The sequence below is a fragment of the Canis lupus genome, chromosome 21, assembly GCF_003254725.2.
Source record: "Canis lupus dingo isolate Sandy chromosome 21, ASM325472v2, whole genome shotgun sequence".
NCBI classification, from domain to species: Eukaryota; Metazoa; Chordata; class Mammalia; order Carnivora; family Canidae; genus Canis; species Canis lupus.
Window position 1 is genome coordinate 15,395,872 of NC_064263.1, and position 21,073 is coordinate 15,416,944.

At 34.8% G+C, this 21,073-nt stretch overlaps 1 protein-coding gene and 1 long non-coding RNA gene across 31 annotated transcripts in view; one reads left to right on the forward strand and one right to left on the reverse strand.

Annotated features, from left to right (window-relative positions):
* The window catches only part of DLG2 (discs large MAGUK scaffold protein 2), a 1,976,108-nt gene that overhangs the window by 1,429,540 nt on the left and 525,495 nt on the right, over positions 1–21,073 (forward strand). For all 30 annotated transcript variants that reach the window (XM_049098993.1, XM_025419434.3, XM_025419437.3 and 27 more), the window contains one exon: positions 2,803–2,972. In XM_049098993.1, coding sequence (XP_048954950.1) covers positions 2,803–2,972 — 170 coding nt within the window. The remainder of the gene's footprint in view (positions 1–2,802; positions 2,973–21,073) is intronic.
* LOC125753267 (uncharacterized) overlaps positions 15,876–21,073 on the reverse strand; it is a 30,043-nt gene continuing 24,845 nt past the window's right edge. Inside the window, exon 3 of the long non-coding RNA XR_007404667.1 lies at positions 15,876–16,086. This is a non-coding gene — a long non-coding RNA (uncharacterized LOC125753267). The remainder of the gene's footprint in view (positions 16,087–21,073) is intronic.

A 21,073-nucleotide genomic window follows, 5' to 3' on the forward strand; every position in this document is an offset into this window, starting at 1 on the left:
GCAGCTGGAACTCTAATCCAAGTGTCCTGAAGGCTAGTTCAGTGCTCTTTTCACTGCACTAAAATTGCCTCCTTCCTCCACATGTTCAGGAAAAAAACATCCAATTTAGGCTGTGATGTCCTCACCCCAGCAATTGACAATTAAGGATTCCACTGTATACAAAAGGAAAAATTTAGTACAGTGTGACTAGATACAGCATATAGAATTTTTTTTAAATGTCAGCCACTCCCTTCAATGGAAAGCAGTGTTTTAAGATATGATTAATATTCTGAGCATAGGGTGATGGTAAACACTATGTGTTTGCATTATTATGAGATGACAAAATTACCCACTCTCAAAGGACCAGCTGCTGCAGGGCGGCTGGCACCCGTGTTGCCTACATTCTCAAAACCATTTTAATTGGTAATTTTCCATGGTGGGTGTTTTTTTTTTTTTTTTTTTTTTGTCAGTCAGAGAGGAAATGTGTAAACGTATTAAAGACATAGCATCTGTTATGATGAAATGACATCATTGAATCTTAATAAGTGAAATGTTTCACCTCAGAATTTTGAAGCTAATCAGGGTTCTCATTGAGACAAGAGTCTCTATAACTCAGCTCCCCAAATAGGTATAGAGAAGTTATGGGGGGAAAATTATAAAATATTCTGCCCATACTTTTTGTATAATATTTCCACTACCATGTTATAATTTTGAATTGAGGTACACAATATACATGAAACTGTTTGCCACATTTAGATATACATGATCCTAAGAGGAGAGAGCCCAACTTTTGAAATTGGAAGACCTAAAATCATATCTAATCTCTACCCAAATTGCTAACAGCTTTAGACAAAGAACTTGAGCACTTGAAACAATCCTCATTTCTGTAATGTGGATAATGTCTTATTCACAAGATTATGGAAAGGATATAATAGCTAAAATAATACAAATCAAATTTTTCAGTGCTACCAATAACCATTTATTAGGTGCTCATTACATACCAGACTCTTTGCTAAAGATTTACATGTACATAATCTCATTTAATCTTCCCCATAAGTAAGTCTTTATTGTAGATATTACTATTATATCTATTTGTAGATGTGAACATAGAGGCTAAGAGGCTAATTATCAGTGTTTACAAACTTAGGAAATAGAAGGCCTAGTAATTGAATTTAGGCTTATTATTTCATTCATTTAACAAATATTTGCTAAGGAATGGATGTCCTGAGCAAAGCAGGCACTGTTGGGATAAAGGAAATGGGGAATGGAAGGTGAATAAGCAACCAATCATATTCACTTTACCCTGGCCACTGTGTGGAGAATGCATTAAAAGTTGGCAAGAGAGAATCCAGGGGGAATAGGTAGAAGCTGTAGAAATAATCCAGGTGAGAGATGATATTGACTTCAACCAGGGGGCAGCAGTGCAGATTAAGAAATGTGGGTAGGAAATGGAGGGTATTATGCTGAATGAAGTAAGTCAATTGGAAGAGGACAAACATTATATGGTTTCACTCATTCGGGGAATATAAAAAATAGTGAAAGGGATTATAAGGGAAATGAGAGAAAATGAGTGGGAAATATCAGAGAGGGTGACAAAATATGAGAGACTCCTAAGTCTGGGAAATGAACAAGTGATAGTGGAAAGGGAGGTGGGTGGGGAGATGGAGTGACTGGGTGATGGCACTAAGGAGGGCACTTGACAGGATGGGCACTAGGTGTTATACTATATGTTGGCAAATCAAACTCCAATAAAAAAATTATACAGAAAAAATTTAAAAATATATGTTTACATGTAAAAAAAATGTGGATAGGTTGCAGATATACTTGGCAGGTAGATGTGAATGTGGTGGTGGGACAAGGAAGTTAAGCAAGGTTAATCCCTTATTTTTTACTCTAAGCAACACAGTAAATTGAAATGGGAAATACTAGAGTGCATATTCATAGTGAAGGAAGGATATCTTTCAGTCTCAAGCCTTGTATGTTTAACCATTATTAAATTTTTTACTAATGATCATGAATCTAAAAGAGATTTGAAGTCTATAGCTACATAAATACAAATTACCTAGGCAGTTTTATAGAAAAGTCAAATTATTCCTTCCCAAGAGAAAATGCCCAAAAGGAGCGTTTAGTTACCATAATTTTTAGCTTTCAAAGTAAATACTTAAGGCAAAGATTATCTGAGATTTTCTTTGAATTTTGTGAAATCTGAACTTTGGCATCTATAATATTGTAAGATGAATTTGAGTGGGGTCAGGGGGTGGGGAGAAAAAAAACACAGGAAGAGAGTTTACCAGAAAGCTAACTGGTTTATTTTAGATGATTGGATCATGTATATTTTTTCTTCTTTCTACATTGTTACATTTTTCAGATTTTCTAAAATGACTATATATTACCTTTTTAAGTAGCAAATTAAAAATTCAAGAAAAATTAATCTATAAGATTACATTTGGTATGTCTGTATAATCCATAGAAAATTCTGAGAACCACTGCAATCATAACCCTCAGTCAAACCAGTTAAAACCAATCAAAATAATGATGTAACTGATAGAGGCCTTAAAATATGTCCTTCTAACTGCAACCTGTGCAGATACTCACCGTCCCAGGGGACTGGAGTATCAGATGGGGCCTGACCAGTAATGCAGTCCATTTGGAAAGGCTGGGAAGGCTGGGGAGTTCACTTGAATAGTTTCCTCCAAATAGAAACATTTTAAAATTGCTTATGCTCTTTGCTACCCCACTTCTTAAGGTTAGCTACCAATGATAATATTCTTTAAGAAAGCTTCCTAGCCACCCCTAACTTTTACCTCTTTTCCTTTCTTTCAGGGTCAATGATTGTATCTTGCGGGTGAACGAGGTTGATGTGTCAGAGGTTTCCCACAGTAAAGCGGTGGAAGCCCTCAAAGAAGCAGGGTCTATCGTGCGACTGTACGTTCGTAGAAGACGACCCATTTTGGAGACTGTTGTGGAAATCAAACTGTTCAAAGGGCCTAAAGGTAAAAAATAATAAAAAAAAATAATAAGTAACTCACCATAAGACGCCTGTGACAAACCATTTGGCTAAAATGTATGCCATAATACACCTATGATCTATTCTCTTCTTTTATGCTGTGACATTCGGTGCTTACCTAGAGATTTGAAATCGTGCAATAGGGGTTTATACAGAAGGTCAAGGAAATCAATACTCTAAATACAAACTCAGAGAAAGAAAGGGCAGATTTATTTAGGAATCCTTATAAGCAATGTTCTTATAAATATAAACCATTTGTATTTTTCTATAAATTTTTAATCTTATTGTATCATCATAACCTCACTGGCATATAAATTCTAATTTTTAAGATATAAATGGTAACTCCTCATTTAGTGAAACAGTAATATGAATGATAATAATTAAACCAGTTTATCCTGAAATAACAGTTATTATATTTTGATACTACTGTTGTGATTTGTTTCGATTTGTAATGGTCTTGTGTGTCACACCCAACAAGTAATACATAACATTTTATACTTACAATAGTCAGAATAAGTTAAAATTTATTTTTTTTTAAAATGCTCACAAATTGTGAGGTAATTGTGCTTACCCTGGGGAATCACATGAACAGTGAGGTAATTGTGCTTACCCTGGGGAATCACATGAACAGTGAGATGAATTAGTAGACTAATTTTTAAAATAGTCATTTGAGCTCGGCTCTTTAGAATGATGACATTTAATATTAGCTTAACAGTATTTCAAATATTTTAGAAAAATCCAATAATTGGCTTAACAGTATTTTTAAATACTTTTAGAAGATTATGACTGGATAGTTACTATATTGAGTAAATCATTTTTCTTTCTCTTAAAATCTACTTAATTTCTAAGGTTGTATGAGATTAAAAAGGAAATAAGGTACAGTGCCTTCTCTGGAAGGCAGTAATGGGTAGTATTTAAGATCTCAGATCCAAGAGTTAGGACAGAGTTTAAAAGCTTGGTTCAGCCGCTTACCAGCTGAGCGATAGTGGTTGGACCAATCCCCTCATTATTAAATGGAGATCAATGGGGATCTGTCCCAGATACTACCCAAATACAGATAAACCCTATCCATGGGGTTTATGAAAATTAAATATTTAACTAAATCTTACTCATTAGAAGTGTAACCTCCAAAGCCAACGTGCTAGGTTAGAAACCCCTCCTCTATGGCTCACCAGCTGTTTGACTGTGATCAAATTGCTTAACCTCTCTAAGCCTTAATTTTCTCATCTACATAATGCAGATACTAATAGCATTTGCCCCTAGAAATGTGAGGATTAGATGAGCCTATTCACATAAAACATTTAGAAGAGTGACTGGCCCAAACTGAGTGCCAAATAAATATTACCTATATATATACATGTTATTTGTAGTATTGTTTACTACAAATAGTTTCAGCTCTTGCTACAATTGCTTGGTAATGTAATGAAAATATACAAATATGCCTCATGGGCTAAATTCAAATGCATTAAAATCACATAATTAAATCTGGAAAAAATACAGTACTTGCATACCACAATGTCTGGAAGTATGAAAGAAGAGGCTTTCTAACCTCTACACATTTACTAAAATCATATGTACAAGGTGCTTTAAAGATAAACAATTTGAGCATCACATTGTTTCTATTAAAAAAAATGTACTATTTATAAATAACAAGTAGGTATTTCTACAATTCAATTAGCAGCAATTATTCAGCACAGCCCTAAAGCAAATACCACTTTGAAGCACTCAGCAAATTATTAACGTCCATTAACAGGCCTCCTGCTAGCTGAGTCACTTGATGACCTCCAGCTGCTCAGCAGAGCACTTCAAGGTTCTGGGGAATCCATAGCCAAAACTCCTTAATTTAATCAAGAATAGATTTTGGGGACCTTTATCTTTGAAACTAGGGCCCCCTCTGGCTGGTTTAGTTCAGTCTGAACTGTTTTCTCCTTTGAGCAAAGAGTAGGATAGGAATTGCCCTATGACAGAAAAAAGGGGAAGTGGGGACAAGTAAGCATAATCCACCAAGAATACCTAGGCAATAACCCAAAAGTGCATGGCATAGGAATAATAGGTTTGGTCTACTGAGACATGAAGAATCAGGAAACTATTATTAGAACTAACCTCATATCCCAGGAAGCAGGCTCCAACAGATCCCTATAGAGGGGTGTCCCATTGGGATTATGTTGATTCAATCATACATTTCTGTACTGTCACCATGGAGGGGTCACTAATAGGGATTTATTTTTCTATATAAAGTTATTGACACATGAGAAAAGAAGAGATGTTAATTAGTCATCGTTTAAATTCCTAATGCCTTTCCCAGTGCCTTAGACACAGGGAGTGCTGAATCAGTAAACTGAATAATTAAATTAGATTCTACACTAAATAAGATGATACTTTGCAATGTTAACATCACTTGGCACCTTATAATTCTTTGCTTTCAAATGATGATATATTTAAAATAAATTTCTACCAATATTGAGCTCACACCATGGAAACACTCATACAACAGGGAGGATGAAGATGAATCAGATGTGATTCTGCTGGAAGAATCAGAAAGTTCTCATGGGAGAGAAAGACATAAAGTCAACTGCTTTAATGCAAGGCAAAATCAAATCAATTCTGTGATGGAGCATGTGTCATGGTTTATCTTAACCAAAAGAGACAAAATGTTCCAGTACATTTAAAATTTTAACACATGCCCACAGGTCTTTATCTATGCTTGTTGAGCACATGGGCATTCTCTATAATCAGCATCAACTCTCTAGCCAACTGGGCTAACTAGCCTCAATGATATGTGTATAATACAGAGCTAGCTTGAGGTGTTCATCAATGTAGTCCTTCAGTGATTCAAAAAATATTAGGCATTTATTATGTTCCTGGCACAGAGGCTAACAGTGGAGATTCATGAAAAAAAAGTAGAAATGGTTCTTGTTCAAGGAGAGGAGAGCCCTTTCTAGAAAATACATATAATGTAAATTGGGAAACATGCTAGAATGAATGTTAAAGATTATAAAGTGGCCAAACAAATAGAGAGTCATAAAAAGACTTCTTTAAGAAAGTGCCACTTCAGGAGCAGCCTGGGTTGCTCAGCAGTTTAGCGCCACCTTCGGTCCAGGGCGTGATCCTGGAGACCTGGGATTGAGTCCCATGTCAGGCTCCCTACATGGATGGAGCCTGCTTCTGCCTCTCTCTCTCTCTCTCTCTCTCTCTCTGTGTGTGTGTCTCATGAATAAATAAATAAAATCTTAAAAAAGAAAAAGAAAAAAAAATTGCCACATCAGCTAAACCTTGAAAGAAAAAGAAAAATAGAAGTTAGCCAGATAAAAAGTGAAGGAGAGCATCCAGACAGACATAAAGGAATGTATGTATAAAGGCCCTGACAAAGATCTTGATACCTTCCAGGAACTGGAAGAGTTAAAGGTTATCCCAGTCACCAAATTAAAAAAGTTGTGACTGATGTTTAATAATAAGATAATGAATGACATAAAATGATATTGTCAAGGTAAGTGAGGTCAGATTATGCAAAGCCTTGCTGATTTTATTTCAAGTGCAGCAAGAAATTACTGCAAAATTTCCACCCTAGGAGTGACATGATCAAATTAGCCATTTTCAGAAGATCATATGGCTCCTGTGAAGAAAATGCATTGAAGGGGCATGAATGGAAACAGAGATCAGGTAGGAGTTACTTGGAGAAAGTTAAGAAAAATGGATAGAGTTGAGCTATATATTGGAAATAGGATTGATTCCACTTATTGCTGTAGATGTGGGGTGTGTCTAAGGATGAGGCCCAGTTTTCTAATGAAGCAATTGAATGGATTAGGGTGCCATCTATGAGATTAGAAAGACTGGGGAGGAGACCCTGTGGGGAGAAGAGTAGGAATTCACTTTTAAACGTGTTGAAAGGACTATGATGCATTTGGAAAGGAGATCCAGTAGGCATAATTGGAACATATCTGTCTGAAATCCCTGTCAAGGTAATATTCGGAATTTATCCTATATTTTGTCAAGTATCTGGAATTGGAGAAATACCTGAATACTGACTTTCTCACTTTATATTAAAGATTCATCAAGAATATTTAATATAAAAATGGTGAATATGGCTACATTAACTGTTTTGAACAGTTATAATAAAAAATAAGAATCTGGGCAGCCCGGGTGGCTCAGCGGTTTATCGCCACCTTCAGCCCAGGGCGTGATCCTGGAGATCAGGGATGGAGTCCCACATCAGGCTCCTGGCATGGAGCCTGCTTCTCCCTCTGCCTGTGTCTCTGCCTCTCTCTCTCTCTCTCTCTCTCTCTCTCTGTGCCTCTCATGAATAAATAAATAAAATCTTTAAAAAAAATAAATAAAAATCTATTTTATAGATAGTCTTAATGCCCAACTATTTTTGTTTTAGAGTTGTTTTTGGTTTTGTTTATTTTTTTTTTCTGGTTATATAAATACAGTGTTAAGGGATCCTTGAAAAATAATTTGTGATATAGCTAAATGTATAGTTTTCTAATTCCATACCCTTATGTTTATTCCATAATTGTACAAAGTATTAATTCTGAAATGACCTTTAATACGTGATTCTGTCTCTATAGCAGTGCTGATCTTCCCAATATTCAACCAGAATTATCTGGCTGGTGATTTATAGCTATGTATTTCAGTAATGAATATTTGGGTAATATGCACTAATAATTTAGAATGTCTTTTCCTAATATGTAAAATGGATTTGGTCATTGCAAGCAGCTGGGGTGTCTGTTTGTGGACAGTTTAGGGAAAAAAATGGATAATCATTATAGGAAGTAGTGATTAGGCAAATTCATTTAAATTTGCCAAGCAACCAAAAATACGCAAGGAAGAAAATCTGAAGTGGGCATGTGGTTTCCCAGGAAATTGGCTTACAATAAAAGTCTTTTCTAGTGACTTTCCCAAGAACACTCTAAGTCATAATTTCTAAGAAGCTGTATAATTAAACATGTGCATACTTGTTTCTGTGGCCTGAGCCAAGAAAGCCTTAACCTATATAAGAAAAGAGATGTCTTCTTTTAAGATGTTGTTAGTGCTTAAGGATTATACAACTAGTTTAAGGCCAAGTTCTAAAACTGAAAATGTTAAGATCATAACTTTGTTTAATACCCAAAAGTAGACTTGCTTGTGGCTTTTTTAAGCCACTTTATTCAAACCAAGAGTGATAAAGTCCATCTAGCAAAAATATTTCTGTAGTTATTATTTAAAAAATATTTTTAAACATATTTTATTTTTTTCACATGCACACACACACACACACACACACACCTATCTGTATGTTACAGTTATATAGGTCTATAATCGTACAGAGTGAAAATGCAGTGAAGATTATAACTCTTATCTTTGTATAAGAAGAAAAAATAAGTATAAAATACTCTAACTATAAAAGTCATTATATTAATGGCTATTTATAATGTGTATACCTCAGTCATTAGAAAATCCACATATGGGGATCCCTGGGTGGCGCAGCGGTTTGGCGCCTGCCTTTGGCCCAGGGCGCGATCCTGGAGACCCGGGATCGAATCCCACGTCGGGCTCCCGGTGCATGAAGCCTGCTTCTCCCTCTGCCTGTGTCTCTGCCTCTCTCTCTCTATCTGTGTGTGACTATCATAAATAAATAAAAATTTAAAAAAAAAAAAAAAAAGAAAATCCACATATGTAGTGGTAAGGTACTTCAGGCTTAAGTAGCTGTGGGTCCCAGAACAGGTGTCTTAATCTCCTTGTACCTCAAACTTCCTCATCTGCAAAACAGATATAATCTGAATATCTAATTTATAAGGTTATTCTCAGAATAATAATTGTAAATTTTAAATACATGTTTATACTACTTTTACTCTTTTTATTATCATAATTGACTAACATTTGAATTTTAAAAAGCAAAGCACATACTCATCCCAATGCTTTAAAAGGGCCTCTTCCAGTGTTTTTACAATCTTGGTTTTTACTATTATTTGTTGACTTAACAAATTAAGAGTTAATTAAAATTTCTTAATATTCAGCAATTCCAGATGGAGCCTATATAAATATTTTTGTGTGTTAACTCAGATTTCTGCATGCATATGCATATACACACACAAAATATATTGCCATTAGCGTACATACATGCACGTGTATTATATATGCAGCTATGTTCTCTCTGGCTCTGTATGAATTTATTTCTAACAGTGTCCGAGTTATGATGTGGCGCATGAATCTCTTTTATGAAAATGGGCATATATGTTTATATGTATGTATTTTTCCTTAGTTTTCCTAGTATGGGCTAACATTTCAGTAGGCTCCATGTGCAGAAGTAGCTTTAAGCATGTTGAGAAGTGACCCCATGATGTCCCCTTTATACTAACTTCTACCACATACCCTTCACCAGTGCAATCTTTTCTTGCTTCTGGCCTCTCTAGTTAAGTTAAAGGTTATCCCAGTCACCAAATTAAAAAGCTTAGTTTAATTTTATTTTGATTCTTCTCTCTTGACTACGGCTTTTATTATATCAGTCATCATATTCTTTGGGCGTTACCTCCAACACAACTGGTCTTTTTAAAATCTCCACTGCCATTATTGTGGTGTCCATATCTTCATTATATCTTGTCTGATCTACTGCAATAGACTCCATTGCCAATTCCTCCCTCCTTGCTTATACCTAGATAAATCTTGCAAAAATCACAGCTCTCTTCATTGCTTAGCCCTGTTCAGAAGTCTCTAGTGGTCTTTCATTGCCACTAGGTAAAAATCTAAATTTCTTGCCACAGCATTTCTTGCCCCCTATTATCTCCCTCTCCTCCAGGGACAAAATTCCATTTTGTCCCTAATTCCATTTCAGTATTCTCTAAATTTAAATAAATAAATTTAGTATTAAATAAGTTTAATACTAAATTCCATTTCAGTATTCTCTTATGCATGCATCTCCACATGCATCTTCCCTGGGGAAGCTGGACTCTGTACAATTTCTTAAACATGGGTCAACCTAAGTTAAGGGGATGAATGAGCTGCTAATTCTAACACTTAAAACACTGAGTTTATGATTTCTGCCCAGACCTGTGCAAGTTGGAAGCATTTAATGAACACTGAAAAGGAAAATGCAAGCCCTAGATTTAGTCTGTGACCAAATTCTGAGCAGTAAGTGGAAGGAATTGGGGAGATGAAGGAGAGTCCAAGACAGATCATGACCATCAATCACTGTGGTATGGCAAGCAGAAAAAGAAATGGCCAAGGTCTAAGATGAATGATTTTATTGCCAGGAGTAAAAAACCCTTGCATTGGACCCCTTTTTTTCAAACTTTACTGTAACTATCTGTTCAAGAGATTGGGATGAAAGAGTATTTGAAGCATCTAGCACTTTGCTTAAAGGCTCGCTAATCAAAAACCAGTTTCTAAATTATTGAGGATTTTTATTTTAATTTTTCTTAATAGCCTACTTGACAGGTTTACTATGCAGCTTGATTAAATATTAATATGGCATACATCTGGTATTACAGACAGAAAATTTCAGAGATCTCATTTGAATGAAGTTTATGACTTGTCTCTATTTGCATACTCATTTTTTTTTTCTAATCTGTCCTTGTTCCTCCATCAACTCTTGTCTTTTCTCTCTCTGACACTAATCTGGCTAGAGTGAACTTCCTCAGAGTTGATGTGAGGAACTCCTCTGACAGTTTTCGGAGATGGTTACTTGGTAAATTATTCTACAACCTGAATTTTGGCATATAGGCCTAGAGCTACAGTTATTGAGCAAAAGAGAAGTACTCCATGAACATTTGAATGAACTAAGATTTTAGTTGAGAATTAAATGCATCGCCCCTACACATAATACAGAGATTGCCAGTACTAAAACCATTTTGTTTTAATTCCCTATGTCCATGAATAGCTTTGATGATGGTGTTCTCTAACAAGCTGGACTGCTATCACCTTACCATGATAACTCAAAAGTGTTTAGGATAGCAAAGTTTTCAGATGTCCACAATTCAGCTGTTCATATCCAAGCAGTTCACCAGACCCCTGGGTGAAAACTGAGCACACAATTTATGCAACTACTTTGCTTACTGGCATCCAACCATGAACTGCATCAAGGGATACCATACATTCCCCTCTTTCTTACCATGGGGTAAATTATAATGTTTATTCATTTTTTAATGCATATGCAAGTGTGTTTCTGAAAGCAAGGCAGAGTTTACTCTTAATTTAGTCCCATGTCCTGGGCTCTGAGTTCTAAATGGCAGGTAGACCTATCTGTGCTGAAGGACCATTCTGTTTAACAATGATACTTAATAAGCACAAATGGCAAATTCAGCTGTTTGTCATGAGGTCTCAAAACACAACATTTTCCTTTTAGTGCTGAAATTTTTCAGTCCTTTTGAATTACCAAATTGTTCCCTTGAGTACACAAAGGCATTTGCTTGACTGCATGTGTAGTGAAACCTCTTATTGAAATATAATATTCAGAGTCAAAGAGAAAATGCCTATTTGTGTTAAGCCAGAGAACTAGTCTTCTTGGAGATATATTGTACCTCAATCACCACTCTCTCTCCCCCAAAAGAACAAGGCTTCTTTTTTTAATTGGACAAAGAACAACACATTTGATGAGTTCACCTTGTTCCCAGGTACCTTCTACAGAATTTCTTGAATATGTACATGGTTAGTCTCTGATTATTTATGGATAAAAGACATATCCTTGTGGATTGGGAGGCTTTTTCTCTGAGCTAGTATTTAGTCAATCTTTATAATGATATCTGTAAAAAAGCTCTCCCCAGAAATCTTCTAGCAAATTATTTATTTATGAAAAAACAAACTACAGATAAGGCCATTGTAATCTCTCTGTTGTATACATGCTAATGTTATAGGAGGGTAAAACAGTTGATTACATTTGCTAAATCCTTTTGGAAATTAAAGAATGATGCCACTCTTCTCATTTGCTCTTTGAGGTTAACATGTGGCTATTGTTTCTTTTCTTAGTTTACTTTTTGCTGTTTAGAGCTAGGTCATAATTTTTAACGGTATTTATGATTAACAGGTCCTTAACAAATCTTTAAAGTCAAAATTATTTTACCAAGAAAACTTCAGATTTCAAAAATGCATTACAGTAGATGTAGCTTTGACTTTTTTGACATTCAAAAGTTCTATAATTCACACAGCAAACCCTATTTACCTAGCTGTAAATATTTGCTGAGGTAAATATTTACCTATATAGCACTTTTTAAAGTCTTAAAAGAAAATGTGTTGCCTTTTTAAATACTATGACCATAAATCTATTTTATGAGCAGCAGCAAAGCATTTTATTAGGATTTGAACAGCACCTTAGTTGAAACCCTTCCTTTACCTAATTGTTAAATGGGAATATTAGGCAGCTACCTTGGTTATTGTGAGAATTTAATGAGATTCCAGGTACGTGTTAGGGCCCCAAAATTTTAAAGTGTTCTTCTTTCTTCTTTACTTTTTTTAAGAAGCAAACACATGCAGAAAGTAATCATCCATTCACTCAATAAATATTTTATTTCAAAAACATTTGTTAAGCCAAGCAGTTCAAAGTGCTAAATCAAAAGAATGTCAATAAATAAAGAAGTTTTGGCTTTTCTCCCAAATATCTTCTTAAAATACAGTCATTTATCTAGACTAAAATAACACAGTCCTCTTTTGGCTAGGACCAGCTTCATGCTAAATTCATTGCAATCCCCTAACTAAATCCATTTTGGTGCCCAAATTCATCAACCAGCATACATTAATTTCTTTTCCTCCTACAGAACATTGAGATCCAATGAAATTAAAAATTGTGGTATTTTTCTTTCATGAACTATGACTCCAGGTGCTATGGGCTGTCAGTCAAAAGCCTGTACCACACAGACTTTGTCTCTGAGCATAATTCAGTTGCAACTAGAGACATTGGGCCCTTTATCCCTCAATAGAAAAGTTACAGGAAAGATAAAATCACTGCATTTAAACTCCATTAAAAAATGCCAACTTAGAGATTTGTAAACATGAAATATGTTATGGGTTAGCCAGTTATGAGATCCTACCAAGAATCCACTGAAAGTTGGAAATTTGTACAAAAAAAAAATCTTAAGAAAATTTGAGAATTAGAGTCAAGGCTAAAAAGAGGGCAGTTAGGAAAAGGAAAAGGTGAAAATAAAAAGGAAACAAATGAAGCATATTTATCTAGGTAAGTCAGTCCCTATAGTCATGAATGAAGAAAGTATATACAGTTTGTTCAGTATAGGCCATTAATCTTAGGAAGAAAAACTTCAATAGTTGCTTCCTGGGAACCCAAAAATATTTGCTAAATATTCATGAGCAACTGAATCATATGGGAAAATTATCTTTCATATATCCACTCATTTGAATAAATGGAGAGTGGTACCTACCAGTTTTTTAAAATCATAATAATGTTGATGTGCAAGAACTTTTAAGTGTCAAATATTCTAATCTCTCAAAAGGTACACATTCAATTATGTATTTAGCAAAATAGTAACAAATGCCTTTTACTTATGCAACTACAAGTTGGAGATAGAAGCATGGTGTGCCCTCAAGGGAGGTAGTGGTCCCAGTATAGTGGTGGAATGTACATATACATAATAATTATTATAGTACCACCAGATAAATATAGACACAGGTTTTTACAAAGATTTCAATTTCTGCTTCGATGCACTGGGAAGAAACAGCTTTCCAACACTGGTGACAGCCATTCACTTGGGAGACTGCCCCATTCACTGATTCTCTCCTGCCCAAAATTGAGCCAAAAGCTGGAATTCCTTTGAAATTATCTATTAATCTCATTCCTGCCTCTCCAGCTGCAATGGACAACTCTTCAAAGGACAGCCCTTCATTCATTTGTAGGACACTGTCAAGTCTACATTTAGGCCTCTCTCCTTTAGACTAAGAAACTCTAATTTATCAACCATTCCTGATACATCATGATTTTCAGACCTCTACTCTACTGTTTCCATCCTGTGAATTTTCTCAAGGTTGGCAATATCCCACCTAAATAACAATATACAGAATTACATAAAAAGATCCCTTTATATGATTATAAGTACAGACCACAGTGAATAGAGTTTTATATATGAGCTCCATACTTTGCTTATCTAATATAATGCAAAATTGTGTTCGCTTTGTTTTTAAGACCCTTTTTGTTGGTTCTATCCAAATTACATATTTACATATGTAGATCTTTTATATGAATTACTGGCTATTATGTATATATTACATTCTATTTTAGAATAATTGATTTTTGATGTAAATTTATAAATTTATATTTATTTTTAAAACATTTTATTTATTCATGAGAGAGAGAGAGAGAGAGAGAGACAGGCAGAGGGAGAAGCAGGCTCCCTGCAGGGAGCCTGATGCGGAACTCAATCCTGAATTCGGGGATCATGCCCTGAGCCAAAGGCAGATACTCAACTGCTGAACCACCTAGATATCTCTAATTGTAACTATTAAATATAAGACTGTTAGACTGAGCCTAGAATCCAGACCTATTGATATCATTCTTGATAGTAATTTAACTATTCCTCATGTTAGCCATCCTTTTCTCACTTGTGTCCATTATAAGTGACCTAAAGGCAGATAGATGATAAATGGAATAATTAGAAACAGGATGGACTTTGTCAGGAGCACATGTTGCCCAGCTAACATAGATATGAAAGTGAATCCTACATATATAAGGAAAGACTGAGCATAGAAGTATCAGATATAAATAAAAATAATGCCCATTATTTTAAGTCATCATATTGTACACCTGAAATTAATATAATATTGTATGCTAATTATACTTCAAAATAATAATAATAATTAATAATAATAAGTTCTATAGGCAAAGTTTTCCATGAAGCAGGATATATGTACTACTGAAGAAACAGTTTCTAGGTTATGAAAACAGAGTAGTCTTATCTGCTCACAGAAATTCTCTCCCCCAATAACTCACAAAATGAACAACACAAAAGAGAAATCACTAACAACGTCAAGATTTTTTTCTAAAAGTGATGAAAGAAGGAATGAAGCACAGCTTAATATGATACTCTTAAAAAACTGTGACAAAAGGCACACACAGTTTAAGAGAAGTTAGAAAAGCTCAGATGCTACCCCATTCCCCATTTCCCCTCCTGAAATTAGGTTGGTAACTGACAAAATCCTGAGACATCTCACAGATACAGGTAAATCTAGAAAGAGTACATTGAGCGTGGCTTTACCTCTTTACAGAGTAGTTCAAAAATTTTTTTAAAGATTTTATTTCTTTATTAATTCATGTGAGAGAGAGAGAGGCAGAGACACAGGCAGAGGGAGAAGCAGGCTCCATGCAGGGAACCCGACGTGGGACTCAATTCTGGGTCCCCAGAATCATGCCCTGGACCGAACGAAGATAGCGCTAAACTGCTGAGCCACCCAGGCTGCCCCAGAGTAGTTCAAATTTGAAACTTGCTGTTAGGAGGACCTTAAAGTGAGGGAAGTTAGCAGTAATGCTGGTATTCTCTGATGGAAGTTATGGTTCTGTAACCACACCTTGAATGAGAGAAACTACCCAAGAAGATGTACCCTGGTGTAGGACAAGGATTTCAGAGATAGCAGGATTTGGGTGTTCTAAGAAAAATGGCAGACTTGACTACAGCCTTCACTGAGCCCTCCCACAATTCCTTCCTCAGTTGTTGCCTCAGCTGCTGAAGTGATTAGAACGCAAAATATCTAGATCCTCCACCATAACTCAGAAGGAAAAGCAAAATGTTTATAGGTGTAAATGAAAAGAATAAACTAGTCACATATACTATATCAGAACAAATAGTGTCTGATTGAACTTCCCAAAATCCTGAACATTTTAATAATTGTAAAAATACCATAATCAAAATGAAAAAGAAGTATCATGAGTATAATTTATTAAGCACTTACTGTACATTGGGCACTTACACATACATAGCACTTTACTATATGTTCTAAGTGTTGTGTGTATAACAATATATCTATATACCTCTTTCATTGTTGTAAGAATTCCAGTGTGCTACTTTATTGCATATGCAGATATGAGATTCAATAACTTGCCTGAAATTATGCAAATAGTGAGAGAGACAGAATAGAATTGTCTGGCTCCTGAACTCATGCTACCCGTAGGTGATCATGGTCTTTATAACCTGAAAATAAAAGGAAGAGAGAAATAAGACAAATAGCTCAAACTATAATTCAAGGAGTAGAAATAAATTACTCATGATTCATGCTATAGAAGAACTTAAAGAAAATAAATTCAATAAAATAAGTGCTGGAAGACAAAATGATAAAACTACAGACTATGAGCTGCAAAGAAAAATTGCAGACCTGATGAATCCAATAAAGGGCCTAATAGCATCTTTATAGAACTCATGAATATATCATATACAGTAAGAAAAAATAGATGTCACTGAAATTAGTAACAAAGAAGAAAGCTTGAGATAATCATAGTGAACATAAACTTAAAAAAAATAAAAAGAGAAAGGAATATTCTAACACTACATCAAACAAGCACTGCAGAGTTTTGAGAAAAAGACTTGGTGGCCCAGGGTGTCCAGACAAGGCAAGGGTTCAAAAAACATATTATCAAGGGTGCGTGGGTGGCTCAGGTGATTAAATGTCTGCCTTCAGCTCAGGTCATGATTACAGGATCCTGGGATCAAGCCCCACATTGGGCTTCCTGCCCAGGAGAGAATCTGTTTATCCCTCTTCCTCTGTCCCTCTGCCCGACTTGTGCTCTTTCTCTCTCTCTCTCTCTCACTCTCTCTACCTCAAATAAATTAATAAAACTTTAAATATATATATAGTCAATGATGCAAACTTTCTTAAAAATATACCTTTTATCATAGCCATTGTTTACATTGTTTCTGACATATTTTTTTTTAAATTTATTTATTTGTTTATAATAGACACAGAGAGAGAGAGGCAGAGACACAGGAGGAGGGAGAAGCAGGCTCCATGCTGGGAGACTGAAGTGGGACTCGATCCGAGGACTCCAGGATCATGCCCTGAGCCAAAGGCAGGTGCTAAACCGCTGAGCCACCCAGGGATCCCATGTTCCTGACATAATTTTGATTATGAATTGAAAAAGTGAAAAAATATACTTATTTGTGATGATAAGACAAAGGAAGTCATTCAGAAGTTATTTAAAACAATAAAAGAGGGCAGCCTGGGTGGTTCAGCGGTTTAGCACTGCCTTCAACCCAGGGCCTGATCCTGGAGACCTGGGATTGAGTCCTATGTCAGGCTCCCTGCATGGAGCCTGCTTCTCCCTCTGCCTGTGTCTCTGCCTCTCTCTCTCTCTCTCTCTCTTTCACGTCTCTCATGAATAAATAAATAAAATCTTTTAATAAATTAAACAATAAAAGAATTCAGTATAGTAACTAGGTATAAAACTAATGTACAGAAATCAATCAGCAATATATCCACATATATAAATAAATATAGTAACCAATTAAAAGATCTAGTGGAAGAAGATATACCACTTATAGTAGCAACAAAAATGATAAATGCTTAAGAATAAACTTTTTGATAAATATGTGAGATGTGTATAAGGGTAACTTTTTTTTTTAATAATTATTTATTTATTTATTTATTTATTCACGAGAGACATAGGCAGAGGGAGAAGAAGGCTCCATGCAGGAAGCCCAATGTGGGACTCGATCCCGGAACCTGAGTCAAAGGCAGACGCTCAACCGCTGAGCTACTCAGGCATCCCTATATAAGGGTAACTTTAAAATGTTTAGAGGGAGTATATAAGAAGGGGACATAATACATTATTTGAAAGGAAGATGCAACATTAAGAATGTCAACTTTCAGTTTTATACTAAAAATTTAAAGAAAAAATTCTAATGAAAAAATCTAAACCAGAAAAACTTATTCAAAAATTTATATGGAAAAATTAATATGCAAGAATAGTGAAGATAATTCAGAATAATAAAAATAATGAGGTATGTCCAGGCCAACCAGATTACTAAAACATATTATTGAACTATAGTAATTAAAAATATATATCAAAATAAAAGACTGAAAAATCCAAAAGTAGACAAGGGACATAAAGAAATTTAGTATGTGATAAAGGTGGAATTTTGAATGAGGAGGAAAAGATACATTGTTTACTAAGTCATATTGGGAAAACTGTGTCTGTTTTTACAAAAATAAATAAAATCATATACCTACTTCATAATCTAAACCCAAATAAATTGTCACTCAATCAAACTTTTATAGTTATAAATGAAAACAGAACTATAAAGATAGAGATGGCTAAATTGAAGTAGAGTAAAATTAGGAATTTTGTTGATTAAAAGGGTGAAAAAGAAAGCTATTGAGTAGAGAAAATGTTTCCAGTAGATCTAGCTATTACACTTGTGTACAATAGTCAATCTTACTTATAATGAAAAAACTGTAAATTAAAATACAGGATACCATTTTTCACCTGTCAAACTGTCCACATTCAAAAATTGTGACAACGGACTCTGTTGACAGGTGTGGAGAATAAGGCTGATTCACATATTGCTGGTGGAATATAAACTACTACATTATCTTAAAAAGCCATTTTAAAATGCATCCAGCTTTTTAAATGCCCAAATCATTTGATGTTGTGATAGGGATTCTATTTCTAGGAATTCATCCTATAAGTGAACTTATATATATGTGAAATACAGTTAATTGCAGCTCTAGTATCAAAAATGTAAACAGTCTAAATGATAAAGAAGAATGGCTACAACAATTACAATACATCCATATAATATAATGCCAATTATCTGTTAAAAAATATGAGAAGCTCCACATGAACACTTAAGGAGCAAAATCCCATATATGTTGTTAAACAACAGATATGGAACAGGCAATATACATAACATTTTATCTTTTGTGCAAAAGAAAAACTTATATAAACAATATGCTTGTACTATATAGAAGATATTTAGAAACATAACTGGTAGTAGCGGTTGCCCCAACAGAGAAACTGTGTGGGAGGAAAACTTACTTTTTAACTCTATACTCTTTGTACCTTTTGGACTTCCTATCATATACATATATTATGTATTTGAACATAACAAAATCATATTTTTTAAGGAAAAAAAGTGTAGAAATGGAAGGATGAGGAGGTCACAAAGGGAAATAGGCTTAGCAGTATTAACACCAGCAATACTGAATTCAGTTTTGTTTTGTTTTTTTAAAGTGCTTATTTATTTTCTGGTTATTAAAAAGTAGAAAGCATTATGTGTAATGGAATTAAAACCAGTTATGAGAAATAGCATTACCATTTATAAAATTAAAAGCATAAAGTATGGGGCAATCTGGGTGACTCAGCGGTTTAGCGCCTGTCTTAGGCCCAGGGCATGATCCTAGAGACCAGGGATCGAGTCCCACACTGGGCTCCCTGCATGGAGCCTGCTTCTCCCTCTGCCTGTGTCTCTGCCTCTCTCCTCTGTGTCTCTCATTAATAAATAAATAAAATCTTTAAAAAGAAGAGTAAAGTATAACACCATATACCTAAAACATGGGGAGGAAAGGAGTAAAGAATGGGTTCAAACTTAAGTGACCATCAGCTTAAGATGGACTGCTATATGTAAATGTTATATAGTGTTATATATATAGTAATAGTAACCTCAAATAAAAAGCCAGCAAAAGATATGCAAAAGAGAGAGAAAAAGAGAGAGAAAACCACCTCATTGAGAAAGAAGAGAGAAGGGAAGAAAGAAACAGAAAGGATCCACAAAACAACAAATAAATAAATAAATAGGCAATAATATATACCTATCAATAATTGCTTTGAACATAAATGGACTAAATGCTCTAGTCAAAGGGTATAGGGTGACAGAATGGATAAAAAAACAAGATGCATCTATATGCTGCCTGTAATAAGAGACTCACTTCAGACCTAAGGACATATGCAGATTGAAAATGAGGGGATGGACAAATATTTATCATGCAAATACATATGAAAAGAAAGCTGGTTAGCAATACTTATATCAGACAAAATTGACTTTTTTTTTAAGATTTATTTATTTATTTGAGAGAGAGAGAGCACATGAGCAGGGTAAGAGTAAGAAAGGGGAAGCAGACTCCCTGCTAAGCCCAGAGCTCACTGTAGAGCTCAATAACAGGACCCTGAGATCATGACCTGAGCCGAAATCAAGAGTGGATGTTAAACCAACTGACCTACCCAGGTGCCCCAGGCAAACTGACTTTAAAACAAAGACTGAATAAATAAATAAATAAATAAATAAATAAATAAATAAATAAATAAATAAAATAAAAAATAAAATAAAATAAAACAAAGACTGTAACAACAGACAAGGGTCTATATAATCATTAACAGGGCAATCCAGCAGAAGACATAACAATTGTAAATATTTATGCACCCAACATGGATGCACCAAAATACATAAATCAGTTAAGCACAAATATAAAGGAACTAATCAATAGTAACACCCCACTTACATCAATGGACAGAAAATCAAGGAAAGAGCAGCTTTTAATGACACACTGGGCCAGATGGATTTATTACATATATTCAAACTATTCCATCCCCAGACAGCAGAATATACATTCTTTTCAAGTGCACATGAAATATTCTTCAGAATATATCATATATTATAAAACAAGCCTCAAGAAATTAGAAAAGATTAAAGTCATACCATGTATCTTTTTTGACCACAACACAATGAAACTAGAAATCAACCACAGGAAAAAAAATATGGTAAGACCACAAATAATGAATGTTAAATAGCATGCTACTAAACAATGAATGGGTCAACCAAGAAATCAAAGAGTAAATCAAAAAGTACGTGGAAACAAATGAAAATAAAAACACAAGGAACAAAAGCAGGTCTAAGTGGGAAGTTTATAGTGTTACAGGCCTACCTTATGAAGCAAGAAAAAATGTCAAACAACCTAACCTTATACCTAAAGGAGTTAGGAAAAGAAGAACAAAACCCAAATCCATCAGAAGGAAAAAAAATGATAATGATTAAAGCAGAAATAAATGATACACACACACACACACACACACACACACACACACACACACACACATCAATGAAACCAGGAGTTAGTTCTTTGAAAAGATCCATAAAATCAATAAACCTCTAGCCAGACTCATAAAAAGAAATTATAAGAGTCATAAAA